This window comes from Homalodisca vitripennis, chromosome 8, assembly GCF_021130785.1.
Source record: "Homalodisca vitripennis isolate AUS2020 chromosome 8, UT_GWSS_2.1, whole genome shotgun sequence".
Taxonomy (NCBI): Eukaryota; Metazoa; Arthropoda; class Insecta; order Hemiptera; family Cicadellidae; genus Homalodisca; species Homalodisca vitripennis.
In genome coordinates, this window is record NC_060214.1 from 38,550,858 (window position 1) to 38,572,604 (window position 21,747).

Consider the following 21,747-nt stretch of genomic DNA (forward strand, 5'->3'; position numbering starts at 1 on the left):
AGTGTATAAATATTACAGTAAGGATTTTACCAACCCAATTACGTTTTATTAAAAATATCACCATAGGAGGATGTTTTTGGAAGTGTACGATTTAAATGTTCCGTTATAATTAGGAAAAATTTATCTGGTTAGGTTTGAAATAATATTTTTTTAATGGAATTAATGTCCTTTCTTGAAGTACGCAATTATACGCAATATTGACTATTTGTCCATATTCTGGTATCATCCGAACATCAGTCTGATTATTTATATCTAAAGTTGAAGAAAATTAAAGAACATCAAAACACAGAGTGTTACATACCCTGAGCGTGAGCATGTAGTTTTCGACCTGGTCAGCGCTCATGTTGCCCTCGGCTTGCACAATGACCTTGAGAGTCTGCAGGACATGCTCTGCCATGGTGACGTCACCACACACGTAAAAGTGACCTTCCTCCTGAACCAGTTGATGGTACAGAGACTTGGCCTCGCCACGCATCAGGTCTTGCACGTAAGTCTGCAGCCAGAGTTACATTATTATGAACCATTCACTATATTTGTAAGAATGAATTTTCCTCCATTTGAAATGTTTACCTTTGGTATGCCCGGTTCCCTGGATAAAGCCAGGAATACTTTATCGAGAACTCCCTCAGCCACCATCTTCTCCTTATCCTCCTTGTGGAGATCTAAGGATCTCAGTCTGCACCCGAAGAACAAAGTCATCTTCCCTGCTTTCTTCAGACCTATAAAAATGTCACCTTTAAGTACTAACGAGTCTCCAAAGCTAAAATTTATCTAAAATACTTTCAGCAATTTTGAACAAATGAAGCTGCAACGAAAAATTACCTTGCTTTTTCTTCATAGCGTATCTGTGTTGCCAGAAGCCTCTAAAAGGTGCGATTCCGGTGCCAGGGCCGACCATGATGACTGGTTTGGACTCGTCCGCCGGTAAGTGAAAATTTGGGGCACTTTAACAAACAAATAATGTATTATAAATTGTTTATACTTGACAGTTAAAAATTAATTAGTTTAGGAGATAAAAATAAAATAGTCGTATTTTATTCCAAAAACAGTTTAGTTTAATTAGTTCCTTCTTGTATTTAAATTGTTTTAGTATTAATTAAAATATTTGTTGTAAGTTCTACAAGACAATTAAGAGTTACATCGTTAACAAATTACTTGAATTTTCCCCCTAAAAATACAATATACATATCCAAAAAGATAGAAAGTATAAAGGATAAAACATTTCAAACATAAAAAATATATCAACCCGAAAGAAAGTTTTTTGCACTTGAGTGGGAGTCCCGACTGCGTATTAAAATTTAAGTAGATAGCCAAGTTTTTCAACACTAGAAGTATATTATAAAAAATTTAACTATTGTGCAACCTTAAATTGATACTTGAATTACCAATTTTTACTAAAAAATCGAATATTTGAAACACTAATTTTTACTGACCAGAGATATATGAATTATTGACATTTCAATACTTTTACTTGATAAGCCTAAACAAAAAAATCGATTAGTCTTAATGTCATTTAGATATATACTTAAAAGGCTTATAACTAAACAACAAACAAAACACTGATTTTGAAACAAAGAGCGATAAGGTTTAGATAAACTAATATACTGTCGATACCGAGTCTATCAGTGTCACTAATGTTGTCAATACATGTTCATTGTAGTACTAACTGTTCTATATATATTTTACAGCTTTTTATAGTTTTGTGCTTAGTTTACTAATTGAAACGTCAATACACTTTTATACCAACCTGCGCACAAATAAGTACACTTGATCGCCTTCCTTAATTCCATGCAGATAGTTGGAACAAACTCCATAATGTACAGGACCTTCTCCATCTGCATCAAGTAAATACGAATTAGACCTTCAATTGATTTTAGTAAAAAATTAGCACAAGCAGAATGTTTTAAGAAAAATTGGAGGTGGTTTTGGAGGTTTAACTTCAAATATATGATGATACTCTGAAAAAAGTGGAGTTGTTATGATTATTTTACTTTATCATAACGTGTTACATCGATGTATATTTTATATTAATTTTTACGAATTTCAAGATAAAAAGAGACTATTTAGTCTATATTCTTGTTTTTTATAGAATTAGTGATTGATTCTGATACTGTCACTGTTAGTACGTAAAACCGTTTAACACATTTTAATTTTTTTAAGGAGAGACAGATCACATTTTAAAATTTATCCTGCCCTACTTCACGGACCGCAGTCCTAGTGAAGGTGAAGAGTCTTAATAGTACAACATATACGATAGAGATAAAAAGTCCTACGGTTACAGAGACGATTTGCACCTGCGCTATCTCTAACTCGTATCCAAATCCGATGTTTTAGAACACTCGGCTATCGGCACTGTCAGTCTACTTATGTCACTATCAGACAGTTTTTACCTCTTTTACGGATCGTAGCAATATTTTTACCTCCTTTATAAGCATCAAATACCATTTTCGTGTCACAATTAAAGCACCATCGATCACACAACCTTTATGTTACATAGTGTCAAAGACAATAAGTAAAGAATTAAAAGTCAAGTCCGTAAAGGATGCGTCTTGTTTCTTATTAATATTTTCCAAAATTTTAATTTATTTTACAGAGATTTATTGTTATAGTTTTTTAGTAATATATTGGTTGAAAAGCATTCACACGTTTTCATAAGAATGAATTGATTAAAGATATATCAGCAAAATAGATATGGTGATGTTAATAGCCATATCATAATTTGTTTACTACTAAAATTAATTTGGTTTATGTGGGATCCAAAGTACCTTGAGTGCGGTAAGACACGACCCCAACGGTGAGATGGACCTGATTAGGACACAGTGCCGGGGATGAAGAGATGCTGTAGAACCGCGGCTGAAGAGGGGTGAGGTGTGCCAGCAGGAGAGCGGGGAGTGGCCTCACTGACGGGAACTCTTCCAGTACCTCCAGCAAGTGCGGGAATCTCCAGTGTCTCCAGTCCTCGTATGCCGTTGGTTCCTAAAGGATGCATAAACGCAAATTTTTATTTTAACTTTCCAATGTCAATTTTCTCAAAATATAGAGTGGAATTTGAATTTCAACTTTTACTATGTTCCTTATGCTTGTAAAAAACTAAAACTGAACAACTCCAAAAATTAGAAGTGCTCCAGATCCAGGAACCCCAAAAACAGAAGGACTTTAAGACATACTTTATGTAGCAATTTAAACAAAAATAATAAAAGGGGTTGATGAATCTGCCTTTAAAGTTTAATTGCACTGTTGTTTATGAATGTCTAAAGGTTATTTTGGATTATTTTAGCATACTAACATATTATTGGATAGATAATAATGCCATGGAAAACTAATACTAATATCACCTTTGTTAATAATGGCGTCCTGAAAACAGCTGAGAACCTAAAAATAACGTGAGTATCCTCCTTGTTTTTTTAACTTAAAAACAATATCTGAATGCAACTAGTTGTAACACTGATAACGCAAAGATTTCAATTCAGTAGGGATGAATATATACCGTTGCTAAGAGGATAAGATGGTCCTTGTCCTCCGGGTCAATCGTGCAAGACGCAAGGAATTGCAAGAATTGAGGAGTTGGTGGCGTCGTGATGTCCAGGAATCTGGTGAGCAGGACTCTCAAGGACTCGCGGGGCAGGCGCTCATGGGGCTCCCACGTTCTGACGACTCCTGCACAAGCCAATATGTTTAATATGTACATCTTACAACTGTCTCTGAACAAAAGCACTATTAAAACATTTGGCATTTAAGCCAATTGCGTAGTGTAACGGGTAAGGCGGTCATCGCAATATAAACAAATCAAGCAGCTTCGAGTGTGACTGCTGCTTGGATGGGTGACCGCTGATTGATCCTGTCCTTGCAAGCAACTCGCCAGCCCGGCCATTGGTGTTTGTTCGAAAGTCACCTTTAAAGCCGTTGTGCCCCTTGTTACGTGTTAGAGAGTGCTTCTTAAGTTTAGCTTCGACTAGTAAAATAAGTCATTCTTCGAAATTGCGAAAAGTTTTTGACATTGAATTTTCACATCTATATTTTATATTAACCAAACCCTACAATCAAACTATAGCTTATAATGGTTTATTTAAAACCAACCATTTCAATCTGTTAAAATGAGTTACTTTATTACTATGTTACTTTGTTCTTTAATCATGCAGATAGGTGGCTTTATTAGGCTTGATTAAGAACCTAACGGAGTCTTCTTAAAATCGTAGAATTGTCTGTTAATCTGCCTATCTACCCGTCTGACTACAAAATTTTGGGAACCTAGAGAAAGACTTGAAAATTTGCACCTAGCTACTATTGCTCTGAGGAAGAACTGTATTTCATTTGTGGTCAAGATTAAATATTAAAGGTAATACTACAAATTTGTAAATGATTATATTGGGTAATCATTATGACAACGATTTTTTGATCGGATGATAAGATGTTTGTTACGTCCAATCGGATTCTACGATACTCCATTGTTTTGGTTTACATAACATTAAAGAAAATCCATAGCACTAACTAAATTATAAGACTTTGCAAAACAAAACTTCGAAAATTAATCAGAGTTAAATCATTAACCTTGAGAAATCTATTACAATTGTTCATAAACAATATTCGTTCATTTGGTTTAACAAAATCTTAAACAAAGTAAAACACACCCATTGATTAAAATTGATCACGCACTATCAGAACTGATCTGGTATTGTTCCTATTTTGATAAAACTTGAATCAACTATTTTGTGGTCTAATTACTAAGTTACATAATAATCGTCAACCCTTATTACAGTCAAGTAAGGTTAAGTCAAAATTAACGGTTAAGTAACAGTGTATTTCTGTGCACTATGACGGAATATTGTAACTAAATTTGTTCTAAAGCAATACTTTGCTTTTCCTATTTTCTATTTAACACTCTCTACTAATTATTTACTAATAGATTATCAACAATTGCAAAGCTATAGGGTTGCAGCATTGACCAGTAACTTATACTGATTAACAGAATGTTTCCCTTAACATGTTATTTGTTAGCATTTAAAAGAACCGCACTAACCAGAAGAGGTCTGTGTTTCCTTCAGATGCTGCAGTTCCACCGGTTTGTCCGGGTCGAACTCTGAGAGGTCCAGGTGTGCTATGATGCCATCTACAAGGTCAGTTTGATTACAGGCCAGGACACCTACATGATCCCCGGGTTCGTACTTCACCCCCGCCTCCGTGTCCAGCTCCACCCCCTAGAGTGGCGATGGAGGAGTTGCTACCGTGCAGGTTGCGGTTGCAGGCTACATTGCATCGGTAGATCTTCCGGTTGTGGTATTTACTCAAAGCTATCATCAATACACAACGTTAGGAGTTTTTAAATTCGGCACTTGGATATTAGGGACTATTATACTTGTGTTATCAATAATCGCACCCAACTGACTATTACAAAAGGTCCAACACTTGTTCAAATCCTACATCTTATCAATTCCAGTATACTTAAGATTTTACTTTTGCATTTCCATGAAAGTGGAAAGTTAGTGATTGTTTTCAAATGAATGGAATTTCTAAATAGGTAGTACATATTAATTTCCACAAAGTTTCAAATGAAAGTTTAACAATATGGTAAATGTGGCAATTGCCAGGTTCAATTGCTCGTATACATTTTTTTTAATTAGGTTAACTTACTTAGTAGTATTAAGTGATTTAATGGGAGATTTTTCAAACAAATTTTAAGAAATTTAGGAAATACTTTTAAGAAACAGTTATTACAATTATTATCAGGTATGAAAAAGATTATTTTGAACTTTATTTCAGTTCTGTTCTGTCTTATGATTTATTAGTTTAAATTTGTACAAACTCAACATTTACCAACATACTTAAAAATTAGCAAGTATATTAACATAAAAGAAACAGAAAATGTTGTCTTAGTAATAAAATACCTTCTTTTAAGTCAATAGATGGGCAGTCTACAAGACGAACAGTGGAAGCAGTTATTGGGACATTGTTCAGCGTATTGGCCAAGTCGAACACATTGTTGCAATCATCCAGACAAAAAGTTTCACAAGCGACCTAAAAATACCACGATTATTTCATCAATTGATTGGTTGTACATGATGTAAATCAAGAGAATATAGTACATGTTGACGACATATAGTCAAGAACGTAACCAGGAAAGAATTGGAGGTGGGGGTCCAGACAACTGATATTTTCCCGTAGTGGACAGAGACGAAGGCCCCATTTTGTTCTTTACAAAGTTTTAACCCATTTTTTAGAAAGATCATTCAGCAGTACATATCGGTAATACTGAATTATTTAAATAATAATATAATTTTTTACCAAAATAATATGTTTACTAAAACAGACATTGAAAAATTAAAGACTTTGGGGGTTCAGACCCCTTGGACCTCCGGGCTAGCTACGTCCTTGCATGTTGTCTTGTCTGAACTAGTTGCAAAAAGGATATGCTCGCTTTTTAGTTGCAGCCGAGTGAGTTCGTCAGGATGAAACCAGATTGCGCTAGTGTGAATTCTGTTTCTACCAAAACCGCAACGAGCGCTTCAGTCAGGATACACTTTTGTTCTCGTCTTCACTATTTGTAAATGGAATGTCATGTTTCTCTCACATTCAGAAACCAGATAGAGTTGTATAAGTATATAGCTATGGCTCACTATTTGATCGGTGTTACTAGGTATTCAACGTTAAATTTATTCCTGGATGGATAACATTAAATGCTATTATCTCCATTGGAACTTACCGATATGTTTGGTTTCTTTTTTTAATAGACACTGCGAAAGAGTACAAAGTATATAGAATTTAAGTAAATTATATGAAAAACTTTACATTGGTGGAAACGTGTATATTAAAATTTTATTACTCTAATTCAAACAATTTTGTATTATATCATACTGACAGAAATACATAGGTATAAATATTTCGTTTATCTAAGTTGATATCCTCATCTAAGTGTATCCGACGAAACGTCTTATAGAGTTCCACACTTAAATACTAACCCGGAAGACTTCAGGAGCCCACTTGACGAAGGTCTGCTGCTGCCCACACATCTCGTCTCCTGTTGTCAACTTCATCAACCGCTCGCCCCCAAGCTCCCCAAGTAGGTTGTCCACGTAAGCGCCGAAAGCGCAAAAGTTAGGGTAGGCACTCGATCCCAGCGCAAAAACAGCGAACCTAAAAATAAGTAAAGGTAAAGTTGCTTAGCTTTAGTTTTCCATTTAAGGATGCCATTGTGATGTACTCTGTGTCAGTTTGGACAAATTTCAATATTGATCAACCCTTACCTGACGTTGCTGAGGGGACCGAAGAGTTCTGTGTCCGTGACAGACTCTCTCAGTGACCCCGTACGCTCCAGCAGGTGGTCGGATTGGCTGTTAGCCTTGATGAACGAGGCTGAGCTGGAATCATAAAAAAGTATTAAATTTTCCGCTTAAAAATTCAATAATTTGACTTAAAAACTGTGACTACTTAGAGGTGAGAAACAACTGACTGAAAGGACAGAGATTAAATACAACCATTATAATCTAGTTGGCTAATATAGGTCACGTTGTAAACAAATAGCGGTTTTCTTAAATACATGTTGTAAAGCACGGTTCTAATTATATTCAATGATACGTCAATGCACTAATAACTGAATAGCTAATGGTTATCCTTAGCCTATAATACAATGCCTCGCTCCTTAATAGGAGATAAAATAAAAACTAAAATTGTGCAGGAAATTACAGTATTGTTTGATAGTTCTACTAATAAAATTTGTGGAATTTTAAATGTACGGTATATTTATTAATGTGACTTGTTCATTGTACGACTCTATACTTTATATACTGATTTCAATCATACATTGTAATACAACTTTCGTAATCTAGTTTGGAATCTTCCATCAATAAAAGCTCATACCGCAGCCAAAGGGAATTCCATCTATTTAACGGCCTTAGTTTTGAGATACTGCTTAAAGATGATTACTGATTGAAGAATTAATAATGCTTGATGAATTGTTTGCTTCATATTTATTTAAAATGAACAGGCGATAAGTTGACGAAGGTCTGGATATTAAGGAATATCCCTCATTACAGGAACCCAAGCACTAGAAAAATCTTAGAAATTGGATCTAAAACAACTATTGAATTCAATTTTGAATGAGTGCTGACTCTCCCATTTGGAAAATAAGGCAGTGATTTTTTTTGTTTTCATGCAAGCAGTTTATTTGGCCCGTTAAAACAAAATGTAATACATTATCAAGGATGAATTAATGAAATAAAAATACTGAAAAGATAAAAAATATACCAAAAAGCACTGCATATTTTAAAATGAACTCGGTTGGCTGCAAATAGAGGAAAAACATTTTTACAGATGTGTTATTGATATTACTGGCATGTTCACAATTGATGTTCACAATTCACAATTCAAGGACGTTTAGAAATGGTAAAAATATTAAAATTGTTTTGACAAATTCTAGGTGCCGAAGAATATTTTCATGGTGTATACAAAGACAATATTCGTGGCGTTTAATTACACTTTAATAGTCTAAAGATAAACTTTGAGCTTGCAAATTGGTTCTAATGAAATAATAGACTGACAGAAATAATGAATGTGGCATTTCAGAAGAAATGTCCTCGGTGCAAGACTGCAAGACTAAGAGGAGATTGCACATGCAATTGCGATGTACAATCCAGTGACTGAGACAACTTCCACACAGGCTTCCGACCGTGAGCGCGGTTGCTGACACTGTCAGTTCCCGCCAAGGACTGTCACTGGCTCGGATATCACTGACAGTCCATCGCTGCTAGAATAACGGTGAAAATGATTTTGTTACTTGAAGGTGTTCTGCCAACTGTCATATATCATTTTTAAGCAATACAATTAGTTCAGTGACAAATGTTAGGCCATTAAGATGAAAACTTTAGCTAAGACTAAGGCTCAAGAATGAATAATTTCGATTCTATTCTCAAATTTTTACTCTAATTATAAAAAATGGTCTTAGCTGTGTCACCAAGTTATTCACTAAAACTACATAGATATTTCCCGAATCAACACAACATCTTTTCATAACCTTAGAATCGATGTTAGGCATCAAGATTTTAAATTGTCTTTCCTGTGAAAACGCAGAGCTGTAAAACCAATACGACTTTTCCCTAGGGTTATATAGATCACTACATGCACTAAAGTTACACATATCTTACGTAATCAATCCAACATTTTTCATAAACTTAATTTGATGTTGTTTTAGTAAGAAGATGTTTCGATAAAAATGTGGGACATTTAGTAGTGATTAACTATGTTTAGTGCACTCCCATCTAAAGGGAGTCAATGTATGCTTTTGAAGCAACAACGTTTGAAGCAAAAGGAGTATCCCAGAATTGATACCTTTACTTAAAAAAAAGACTGTCGCTTCTTAGCAAGCAAACAAGGCCTTTTAGTCGTACTCATCATATAACCTGTTTGATATCTTAGTCTAACGAGCGTGATAGTAACTAAACGAATCTCAGATAGATGCATAGTTCAAAAACAATTAATTCTTTGTAAATACATTCCAAAGGGATTGCATGAATGACAATATCAGAACATAGAAACATGCCTAGAATCTGTGATATATGCATAAAACAATACATAAAGCATCCCTTTTTCAAGGGTAGCTTTTTTCCAGTAGAAGACAGTTGAATCGTACGTGAACGAATTGCAAACAGTCCCTACTAAAGATTTCAGAGACCCAGAATCTGTTATAAGCATTTCACATAGTTAGATTAAAATCTTACGAGCTCAGAAGCTTCCGTTGAAGCTTGAAGTGTTCCAAAGAGCACAATTCGAGGTTTTAGTAGAGTTAAGTTCGTTTTGTTTTTGACTAATAATAAGTTGTGTAATCTCAGTCAATCATTCTTATTCATCAGTCCGTGTATTACTCCAGAGAGTACAATAAGGTACTCCAAAATAGCCAAATCCATGCAGGCCATAACGATATCAAATTAGTATTATCTCAGATTTCAAACCTATCTGATATAAAAAAACTCTGAACCATATCTTGCGATAAAAAAAAAGTTGTCTAAGAAGATCTAAACTCATACGTCTCATTCAGATTAGTTACTAGGGCCAGTTAGTAGAATTCGCTAGTAATGGTGTATATACCGCTAATTGTAGTTCCTAGGTTTGGTCGTTGGGAGACGCAATAACAGTGAGACATCTATGCTGTAATTGTAATTATTATTCATCGCGAAGAGTCCCGCAACAATCCTAAATACCGCATATACGTTTTTGTTACACTCTAATCATTAGTAACTGGAATATTGCAGTAGATTAAGAATTTATTATAACACATTCAAAAGACAAAACTTGTTAGATATTCCAATAGCATTCAATAAATATTTTCTTATTATGTTTTTGATGTTATCTATAAAGGCATACTTACTTTAAGGGGGAGGAATGCCCATTGGTCATACCGCCTGTGTGCTCCATCTTTAGTGTATACAGGCTCTGGGCGAATGACTATAACATACACGAAATTTAAGGTTCCATTTGTTGAAAACATGTTAAAAGACAGACATGCACGCGTGTACCGTTACCTTAAGGTGCAATAATATCATTACATCTTGCTTTTGAACCTACGTTATAAATGTATAGAATCTAAGTTGATTACGTATGAAAATAATGAAAAAATTAAAATGAAAATGGTATTAATTATCTGTATTTTTTTAAAACTAATTGCAATCATATGTGTAATTTTGTTTGGTCAGAATACTATTTTGTAGCTAAATGTTTGTAACCTATTTCAAGTATTAGTAAATTCAAGAAGCCCACCAACATTTTAGCTCATATCACTTGATGTCACGTGAATTAAATGCTAAAAATACAATTTCAATAAGTATATTTCTGTTTAAATAAAGCAGAATATATGACCATAAAAATACTGAACATGTCTTCTATTTAAGTATACGTTCCATTCTTCTAATTGCGAATTTCAAAATAGAATAACAGAAGTGTGAGATCTAACAATCTTTTGTAAACAAAACAATAAGTATTCTTCAGGCAAAAATACTTTTGGGGGATAATATCCTTATCTCAAGAATCAGTTTTGAATCACAGGACGGGGACTCTGAAATTGAGAAGTAAACCTGGCGTGTCGCAGAGTACATAGCATCGGGAAACATCTAATTTCACACATTTGCTTGCTAAACAGTTACGTGTTTGCCGACTTTGTTATTTAATCTCTTAGAATAACTGTGTTAAACTATTATTCATACAGTTTTCCTTGCCGTTTTTTCCTGCTGTGACTCAAAGAGCACCTACCTATTAAAATACAACGATATATTCATAATCGTATCTAACTCAGTGATAGGGTCTACACTTCCTTTCAGAAAAAGAGATAAGTCCTTATCTCCGTAAGCTGTTTTACTGCACCAGGTTCTGAGAGTGATAAGATACGACGAGGATGTCACCGGAAGTTACTTGTAAACCCCTTGTAGAGTGATTAATCTTCAGGTGTGAAACGGTGAAAATCAATTATTATCACTGACATGACTGAAATTTAAAGCATAGTGAAGTGAAATTCTTAAGGCAGTAGTAAAGCCATTCTTAGAAAGAGTCTTTTGAGTATCATATATATCCGTGTAGATTGGTTAGGCAATTTATTTCGTAGATGGTGAGGTTAAACATGTTACAACTTTTTTAGTTAGTCGGGTTGCACAATTCAATAGTTTTAAAATGCTCATAAAAAGATACAGTAAACAAATCAGTTTGTACAGATGAGTTTTTGAATATATAATATATTTTAAGGTTCCATTCAAAAAATTTTACCTAATACTTTTATTTTATCACCAGAACAATTTTGAGGATTGCCTACGTGAAAGTTTGTACAGATGAGTTTTTGAATATATAACATATTTGAAGGTTCCATTTAAAAATTTTTACAAAATACTTTTATTTTATCTCCAGAAATATTTTGAGGATTGCCTACATGAAATATGACATGCTTATAACTCATTTGAATGAAATAAAAAATAACGACAACAACGAGATTAGAAGTTTAAATCACAACTGTCTATCGATTGAAAAGTTCATTGTTGCAAACTGTAATGTTTCGAATATTATGGTTCATGGAGCTATTAAAGCCATTTCTCCAATTGAACCTAACAGGGGGAAATCTTATATACAAAATTCTATTTACACTGTATGACGGTTTTATATATTACGTGGTTACTTCAAAGGAGAAGTGTTTGGTTTTAATCATAAACGTGAACAAATCCTAGTTGTAGTTTTTCACTGTAATATTCCAAGTACTCTTCCACAAAAATATTTTTCTTGAATAATGAGTGAATGTGTATGATATGTGTATGGTATAATGATTCATACCACTGCAGTACCGTACTAAAAATACGATATAATATATTGTATTCCTATATACTAATCATAATTTGCATAGCTTTGGGTTGTTGCAGTTTGGCAAAAGTCATTTTTGAAGAGATTTAAACGTGTGTACTATCAGAGAGAATAATCGTTTAAAATTGTACTTATTCATTATAATACAAATTAATGTTGTTGGATTTGTAGCGTAAACAGATTTAAAACGGATAGTTAAACAATAACCTGTCCATTCTCGGGAGGATCTCCGTTGCCGAAAGTAGAAGCCACCACCAACAGCAGCGCCTCATGCTCTATACTGCTCATGTCGTAATCTTCCATACAACAGTACTGTGAACAATATTAATAACGTTTTAGTATATAGCATGAAATAGCATAATAGTCCTTACAATATTACAATAATATACATGTTGAGAAGGCTTAGGGAACAGGGTGGTGTGTTGTAGAGAAGTCAATTGATGTATTATTAATTGGTGTGTTGTATTATTATTATCAATTTATATATTGATACTAATTGTAATAGTAATGTAATTATAATGGAAATAACATTTCTTTCATTTCAATCTCAACCCTGCTCATTCCTTAATGCGGGGAGCATATAAAAGAGAGTTAGGAAGAGAATTTTTCAGTAAAATGATGACAATACTAACACCTAAGAAATTTACTGGTTCGGGTAGGATTGCATTGAAGTCTATCTGTAATTTAAACATAAAGCCCGAAGCCTTAAACCATAAGGATATAGGCTTTTCCATTTTAACTGGTGTCGTGTTTAATGATAAAGTTAGCGTAACTCGACACATGAGGGCACAGGTTTAGAGAGTGCCTATTGCAGAGACTTTGTATTTTGGATCTGAGTTAGAGATAGCGCGGTTTATCCTGTCCAAGACCGTTGAAACCTTTATCAGTACTATAAACATTGTACTACCCCCTTATTCTGTTGTATAAGATTCTCGCATAGGTCAGCAGTCCGTAAGGACGGGCAGAATAAGATTTAAAAGGGGATCGGTTATAAGGGGATTCACCTTAAAACGATATTACTGTGAGCAACGTCCTTATCCATTATATGGGGAGATGATACCATACACACATTGTTTTTGATGGGATAACACGATTTTAGACATTTGCCTTTACTATATATATATATATATATATATATATATATATATATATATATAACATAACGTTTTGAGGATTGGAATCTTTCTTCAACATCAGGTGGGGGAAGGTATTATTCTATACAAAAATAAAGAATATAAATAAAAAAGAAGGGAAAGAAAAGGGTTCAAACATACCTAATAGCTGCTTGGAGTCAAGCTCTGTTCTTTGTTTGTTCATGTATTAATACATCCCTCACCTTACGAAGAGGATAGATTCTAATCCTCCAATAACAAAGTTTTTATTCCGGTCTTCAATAACAAACTTTGAAAGAAGAATTGTTTTAGGTGATGGAGCACTGTTCTCGAACATTTGGCTCAGTTAATTTGCATAATAGACTACGTTTTGAGTTATGCAATCTGGTCTTTCCTCAGGCAGATAAATAGCCTAGACATATAACTGCAATATAACTTTAAATAGGTAGATTTTAAATCCACCTAATAAACAAATCATATGAATTCTTTGTGACATACATAAGTCAGAAATCGCAACTCAGATAACGTGTGAAACCTTTTCGCCATCCTCTCACCTTGAAGTAAAAAATGAGTAAAAGTTAGAGCCTAACTCTAATGCTATTGGTCGTTTCTGGCTGCATGGTAATTGTTTAATGCAAGTAAGTCAGTGAACAAATCAGACAAAATTCTATTATTGATGTTATATCATTTTATAAAATATAAAATTTTATAAAGGAAATTAAGTACATGATATTTAAACACTTTTGCCTTAACAATATAATCGGAAACTTTCAGCAAAAACTTAATGTAAAAAAGACTTACCGATATACCAAATTAACGATTCCTTAGCAGCTTACCTGGGAATGAAAGGCGTGACTGAACATTTCACTGAGTTTTTTGGCAAACTGCTCGGATTTTCCAGTTTCAGTAGCGTACAATATTGTTGCTTTTATTCTTCTAGAAAGGGCACTTCCAAAAAGTTTCGATGTGAATTTTACAGCTCTGTAAGAGAAGTGACATATAATGAGTATTAGTACAGTTGAAAACATGCATGGACCCTAAATTAACTTTTTGCAACAATATAAATGATGCAAACACTAAAAGAGGTAAACATCTGTTACCTTGCAATTTGCTTGAAATGGAATTTTCTTCTGGGCTTTTTTCCTGTTTTTGCTCCATCTTTTCCTTTCTTCCAGATATGTACTTTCCATGCAGGGTCCTGAAAAATATAAGCAATTAAAAACTATACAACACATTTTCTAACTCGTCTTTCTTACGAGATCTGTAAATTTTATCATTGTATACTTTCCACTAAATAATGATTCCGTTTACATTTTCATATAAACAATTAACAATGGTTAACCAAACTATAATCTGTATTATGTTTCTAAGATAATACAAAGCCACATTTTATCCTCAATCCAAGTGTCATAAAACGAGTGTACGTAACTTGAATTTCACAAAAATTGCTCTGAAAAACTTTAATGCATTCCGTTTGGGTAAACTAAAAATGCTACAATATTTTTTGAAAATAAACACAAAATCTTACTAAAATTTTAAGTTGCTCATTTATGAATTATTAGTGTTGATCAAAAACTAATATCCATCGCTAATTTTAGAGTTGCAGAAAAGTATAATATTAGTGGACGGAAAGTTACAATTAACACATTCAATGCGGCAGACGCCCACTGTTACTATTTCTACTGTCTTACAGTTTGTACAATTAAAAATCATTTCCTTTCTTTAAGTAACTAGGTTGTTAGTAAATAGAGTAATATTCACTCAGCTAAGCATATTACTTTTTCATAGATAGCAGGCATTAATTACGTATTGGATTGATCATGCTCACCAATCGATCTACGACATCGATCAAAGAACAATCCCTTTACAATATACACAACGCTGTGTTGACTTCAAATTATTTATTCATTATATTGAAGAAGACCTTAGTTACATATTGCTATATTAAATTTTCATTACTATATACTGTATTTTTTGTAATTAGCATTTGTTATAAAATTTTGTTTTCAATAATATAATACGAAATATTAAATTCAGCTATTATATTAAATTTCTGCTTTTTTATTCCCAGAATTTAGTTTTATCTTATTTTTTCTTTCATTTGTTAACTCACTATATAAAACTACTATAGGGGGTATTATTTTATGTGAAATAATATATCAACGTGCCTGATAAGAGTAGGTAGGATAAATATTGTAATGCGCCATCTCCTGGTGGAAGACCGGAGTGATGGAGCCGGATATCGGCGGCACTATCCAGGCCCAGTCGGCGGGACAGCCTTGGCGCAGGCGCTGCTCGTTCTCGTAGTGCTTCATGAACGACTCCGCCGCCGTGTGGTGATCAACAATAGTCACGTTATTGATCTAAAAACACAGTCAATTTCATTTAGAATTTCATAATCTATTCTATCGAGTAATAGTAAACAATCATCGACGAAAAACTAATTCGTTCAGGTTATGTGTATGGTATAAACAGAAAAATCATCATATACATAAATGAGTAAATTCATAGATTATATTGCATCAGTGAAATCTCTGCAAAAATAAAATTAGAAAATGAATACTGATGTGTAAACATATTAAAAAGGATATAAAACTATCGATTACAAATTTGTGATATAAGCAATTTTTCGGTTATGGAAGGATTGAAAGGATTTCGGACATTTGCTCTCGTTATAAGTTACAAAAAGGTATAACACCTTGTGTATAAAATGTTGGCAAATTTCCGATATCATATTACTCTTCATAACCTTCCATCTTTAAAAACAAAATTTTAATAAATAATTTACAGGTCTGTTAATTTACGGTTGTAGTTTAAAGCTTTAAATATTTTCTAAAGATGCATAGTTTAATGTGGTACTACACCTGGAAGCGTTTCTATCATTATATTTTAGTTTTTCTTTGTCATCAGATTGGACTATGTATAATATCTTTATTAGTTACTATCATTTTGTAGCGTCATGCTCCATAGCAAAAATGAAACTGCTATTTTCTGAATCGAATATTACTACTAATTGGAATACAATGGAGTTAATCAATTGTTTATTATTCATTTCTGACAACACGACATAAAAAAATGTTCATTCAATTTCACTTCAGTAGCTGTCACAGAATATATTACTAGGAAATGGTATCGTTAGTAAGTAACTACTTCACCCTTTTCTATTCCCATTAAAATAGATTAAAATAAGGTTTCAAAGTCGTTAAAAATGATAAATGGGGTTGTTACATCTCGAAAACGAATGTAATGTGGAGTAAGAATTTTTAGTTTTTATACTTAAACTGTAACTATCGTTACAATAATGTCAGTTAGTTAATGACCGGAAAATATCAGTCGAATTTCTTGTCCATTCACTATTTTTTAATATACTATACCTTTTACTTCTTTTGAACTGTTCTCTGACAAATCATGTACAACTAAAGCACTTAATTTTTTGCGAAAATCTTCCAACTCACCTGGAAACTATGAAGGACTGCAACGTTAGCTTCTATCAGAGCTTTGTCCTTCCACAAAGTAACCGGAGTTCTCGTATCGAGGCCCATTTTAGTCGCCAGTGTCTGCAAACACATAATACACCTACAGTAATATATCAACCAGAAGCGTGAATTAAAGCGCTTCCTGCAATGATGTTACTGCTCTGAAGTTCAATGAAATTATAGTCTTATAGTCAGTTTGTTGAAGTGAACACTTCTTTGGCAGGATATGGATGTATGTTTTGCAAAGGTGAAAGACTTTCTTTTCGCGTTACGGAAAGTAGCATCACGCTTGTTCGTTCTGTAGCCGCTAGGGGCGGAACTAACGCGTCCACTACGAGCTCCTCGTGGGCCACCTGAATGGACTGATCACACACCTCGGAGAGAAAGAGTGGGGATGGAGGGGCCCCTCCTGCCAACTACAGTCAGCCCTTGTATTAGAATAGTGGAATGAGCGATCAGTCCCACGCGTTATCGCTCCATACTATTCTAGATTTAATTTAGTTCAGTAGCTGGCAAACCTATTTAAATGTACCACTGTTTTCAGTTTATACTCTGAGTTGAACACCTTTCAGTAGTTTGGTACAGCATACATAATTTTCAAGCGGAATGTTGCAGGATGCAGCACAATTACATTTCATTAAACCTTGATTTTACAACGTAATTACTATTCATAGCATTAGAGATCAGTAGGACTAAAATATTTTCGTCATATGTTTTATATAGATATTTCTACGCAACCATAAAATTGGTGTTTAAAATTGTAAACCATTACTCGTATACTCGTATATGGTCGTAAACGGAATTTTTCAGTTACATTACTATAACCTGATAAGAAAAATGTTGTATTTATTAACGATGTCACGTGATATGTTAGGTAGTAGTGATTGATTTTGTCATATTTCTATATTTACGTTTTTCGTGAACATTTGCTCACAAGTTTCTTTTTTAATCCTCTTAGTTTCTAGTTCTTAACACATATACTGTGATAACTCTTTATTACAGCTTTTGTAGCGTAATTATAAATGTATATACTAACAATTAAGGACTCTATATTAAAATATGGTGCAGTTGTACTTATGAATGTGGTGCTTTACCCTATACATTTTAATAGCTTTCAAATTAAATAAAAAAATACATGTACCATCGTTTTAAGCCTATATACAAAATATGATGAAATTGTGACACTTTATTCATCTCACATTTTGTTAAGTCTTTGGAGGTATAAAGAAAGTTCAATATTAATTTAATTAATTGAATAAACATTAATGTAGTATACGTTCTATATAATTTATATGTTTTTCAGATATGTTCGGATATAAAACTACTCATTACTGCTTAATAGATAATAGAAATCAGAACCGTTCCGAACTGAGGTCGCTGATCAGCCAAATGTTCGGGGTTTGTCGGAACTGCCCAGCTCTGATCAGCCGTATGATCGGTATTTGTCGGTACTGCTCGGCTCTGCCCCACTCTTTCTCTCCGACGTCTATGTTCAGTCCATGCAGGTGGCCCACGAGGAGCTCGTCCACTTTATCAGGGCGGTTCTTTCTCCGTTCAGTGGCTACCCAGACGTGCTAGTGAGAAATTACTGTCACTTCTTGTTGAAGAGATTACTACTTTATTGATGTATGTTTTGCACATCCTTTCACTATAGAATGACAGCTTTACCAAAACTTAAAAAACTGTTATATAAACATGTGATCTGAAGTAATAAAAGTTGACGTTAGTAAAACATCTGTTAGGAGAGATTAAAATGGAAATATAAACCACAATAACATACAACATTATATATGTTAAGGAAAATAACAGTACCCTTCTCTGATCTTGTAGTGTTTTACAATGATCTGCTTTCTAACTGTTCAATCAATTTATTTCAGTTAGTATGAACCCATAATTTCATTTTATAATACAATTAGAATGAAAATTAAGTAATTATTATTTAGGAAATTAATACAAGTTTGTGTTGAAAATGTAACTAACTAAATTTTAAAATTTAATATGAGCTATAGTAATGAAAATGTATAAGTAGGCTATTTATTGTTTTAATATTTAAAAATAAGTGACCATTATGGTATATGAAATATAGAAAATATAAAACTGTTAATTTTAAAGAACCCAGTGTACCAAATTATTTTAAAATGTAAAAGAACCATTTAATAATTAGCAAATGTATTTTTCAAGATATATATTCATAGTCCGTTATAAGAAGTAGTCACTTTGTCGGCCAGTCCTACCATTACTTTTCTATTTTTGAAATTCTTTTGGAAGAAACTTGGAAAAAACCGCAACAATTACATTTAGGACAAACCGAAACTTTTACACGAGAAAAGTCTAGTAGTTAAGCAGGCTAACAGTAATGCCTCCGGCCTTCAATGCTGCACTATAGAGACGAACGAAAACCATCACTCGAGATATAAATGTAATTCCATGTTGAACAAAGATAAATAAACATCTTGATATAGCACCCACTTTACGTATTTTACGTGGAAAACCATTTTCTTCATTGTTCTGTAAGCTTACAAATAAACAAAACACTCGAATAAAAAATGGCTAATGACGAAGACAATACGCGAAGAATAGAAACTTTATTCTGAAATGTTAGTATCAAAATACAAATAATTACGAAACGAGAAAAATTATTGGCACAAAAAACTGAAAGCACAGAGGAAAAAAATGACAGTCAAAGTTTACCATAGAGGTAGAAACTGTTGCAAAATGACCTCTTTGCACCTCTTTACTGATCCTGATATGTAGTTCATAGTCCTACTCCGATATCTGTAATTCTTTGAACTTTATTCGCGTGAATACTGATATCCCTACTATACTCTCAACCAATGCCTACCCCTCCTTACTTGTTACATATCCCACCAAGAAACGTAGATTGATGGACTATTAGGGATATAAACTAAATTTTAAACATATTATCGATTATTGTGAAATATATAAATCGGAACCGCCTAAAAATACTTTCTGAAAATGAATTAAAATACTATTTTAAGAAACTAATAAAAGAGTTTTTAGATCGTGATAGCTAACATGGCTAATGTAAACATTATCCGTCCCATCAAAATTGATGTACCTCAAGAAGATTATATCTGTTGACGTCACACAAGTCCCGTGCGCCGATCTCTGTACTCATGTACCAGCCGTTGAAGGGGGCAGCGGTGAACTGCAGACCTCCACAGTCGAACATCATGTTGGATACAGCCGGGACCGCGTACCATCTCAGTCCCATCTCCCCAAACCAATCGTACCTGTACAACGACCATTAAAACAGGTCCAAATAGTTGACGTAATCACAGGAGGTTCTAAAAATAGTTGATTGTTGTACGGATTGAAAAGTAGTTTGAACTTACTCAGGGTGGACTAGAGGCACCTCCATCACAAGTTCTGGAGGAATGTCGAAGTAGTCAGGGTCATGACCGTTGGCGGAGAGGACCAAGGGCAAGATGTCCCACCTAGTCCCTTTCCCTTTCCACCCCAGTTTGGTGCACACCTGGAAAAAAATACTGTTTGAGCTTTTCGGAAAAACTAAAATTATCAACATCGCAAGGAACTGTTTAGAAGGGGGTTCAGTCTGACCTCTGTGAACTCCACATTGATAGGGTCTCCTGTGACAGTCCCGTCGGCGTTCTTGTAGCCGGCATAGGCTAACAACTGTGGGTTCCACACCCTGTAGTCGTGCTTCCCGTCCGTCCTCTGCGGAAACACCGTGATGGCGGACCTGCATTATATTAGTTACAGTATAGTGAAAAACTTTCAACCTAATTTGATTGACCTAATTATAACCACAAATCCTGAAAATTGACTCGAAAAATGTTTTTTTGTTTTCTTATACTATAATCAATACTTCATATGTTTATCAGTTCTTTAGCCGTACTTATTTCTTTTCAAATACATGCAATGTGATATATTATTCTATTGAGGAATTGTGAAATTTTATTTTATAAAATAATAGAAAGTATTAGTTACAGTATAATGAAACACATCTAACCTTGATTGACCAATTTATAACCACGAACCCTGAAAAATCATAAGTAAATTGTTTTTTGTTTTCTTATACTGTAATTAATATTTCATTGGTTTATCGGTTCTTAAGTCGTATTTTTTTCAAACACATGCAATGCGATATTTGAGGCTGTTGAGGAATGCTACAAACATTTTAATTGTAATAAAATCTACTCAGGTATGTTGCGTGTGTTGTGATTACAATAAATATTATCATGGACTTTCAATCTTTCACAAGTATTTGAACATCTGTATTTAAGTTTCTCTACTAAGCAGTTTTCAACTTAATAAATTAGTAAAAATGTAATTGGATATGAATGCTAATATTATTTTTAATCTTCGTTAATATTGATTACAACACAGTTATAGAAATACACTTCATTTAAAAGTATTTACTGTGTTCATTAAACTCAACTTTGTTAATTACTGTTACATATGACAAAATGAAAGAAGTATTATTAAGTATTTTAAAACTAATAGCCAAAACCATCAAATAGCTAATACTGATTAGAGAAAAATAACTAGTTTCCGTGGAATGACCATTAAAAGTTTTGTACAGTATAAAAGAATGATAAATATACAGTGATCTATAATCCACAAATAACACATGGCGAAACCATAGTTTACCTTATATTCCCTTTATTGGTGCTGTACTTGATATGGTTGCAAATTGCCTCAAACATACCACTGGTGGTTGTCACCGACCTGCAATCAAACACCTGCAACAAACCACAGACCACACATTAGCGTATATTGAGTGTTGCTGCTGTGACTCATAACCTCCACATCTGGTTTGATTGACCATGTTTGCATCAAACTCGATAGCATGC

At 33.7% G+C, this 21,747-nt stretch overlaps 1 protein-coding gene across 1 annotated transcript in view; it reads right to left on the reverse strand.

Annotated features, from left to right (window-relative positions):
• The window catches only part of LOC124367569 (nitric oxide synthase, salivary gland-like), a 301,691-nt gene that overhangs the window by 4,776 nt on the left and 275,168 nt on the right, over window positions 1-21,747 (reverse strand). The window contains 21 exon segments of the mRNA XM_046824506.1: window positions 302-493; window positions 571-719; window positions 823-944; window positions 1,748-1,835; window positions 2,766-2,976; window positions 3,488-3,657; window positions 5,018-5,195; window positions 5,197-5,288; window positions 5,883-6,012; window positions 6,954-7,128; window positions 7,239-7,352; window positions 10,355-10,431; window positions 12,529-12,633; window positions 14,270-14,414; window positions 14,534-14,631; window positions 15,602-15,796; window positions 16,889-16,990; window positions 19,989-20,163; window positions 20,266-20,405; window positions 20,492-20,633; window positions 21,545-21,636. Of these exon segments, the coding sequence (XP_046680462.1) occupies window positions 302-493; window positions 571-719; window positions 823-944; window positions 1,748-1,835; window positions 2,766-2,976; window positions 3,488-3,657; window positions 5,018-5,195; window positions 5,197-5,288; window positions 5,883-6,012; window positions 6,954-7,128; window positions 7,239-7,352; window positions 10,355-10,431; window positions 12,529-12,633; window positions 14,270-14,414; window positions 14,534-14,631; window positions 15,602-15,796; window positions 16,889-16,990; window positions 19,989-20,163; window positions 20,266-20,405; window positions 20,492-20,633; window positions 21,545-21,636 (2,892 nt within the window).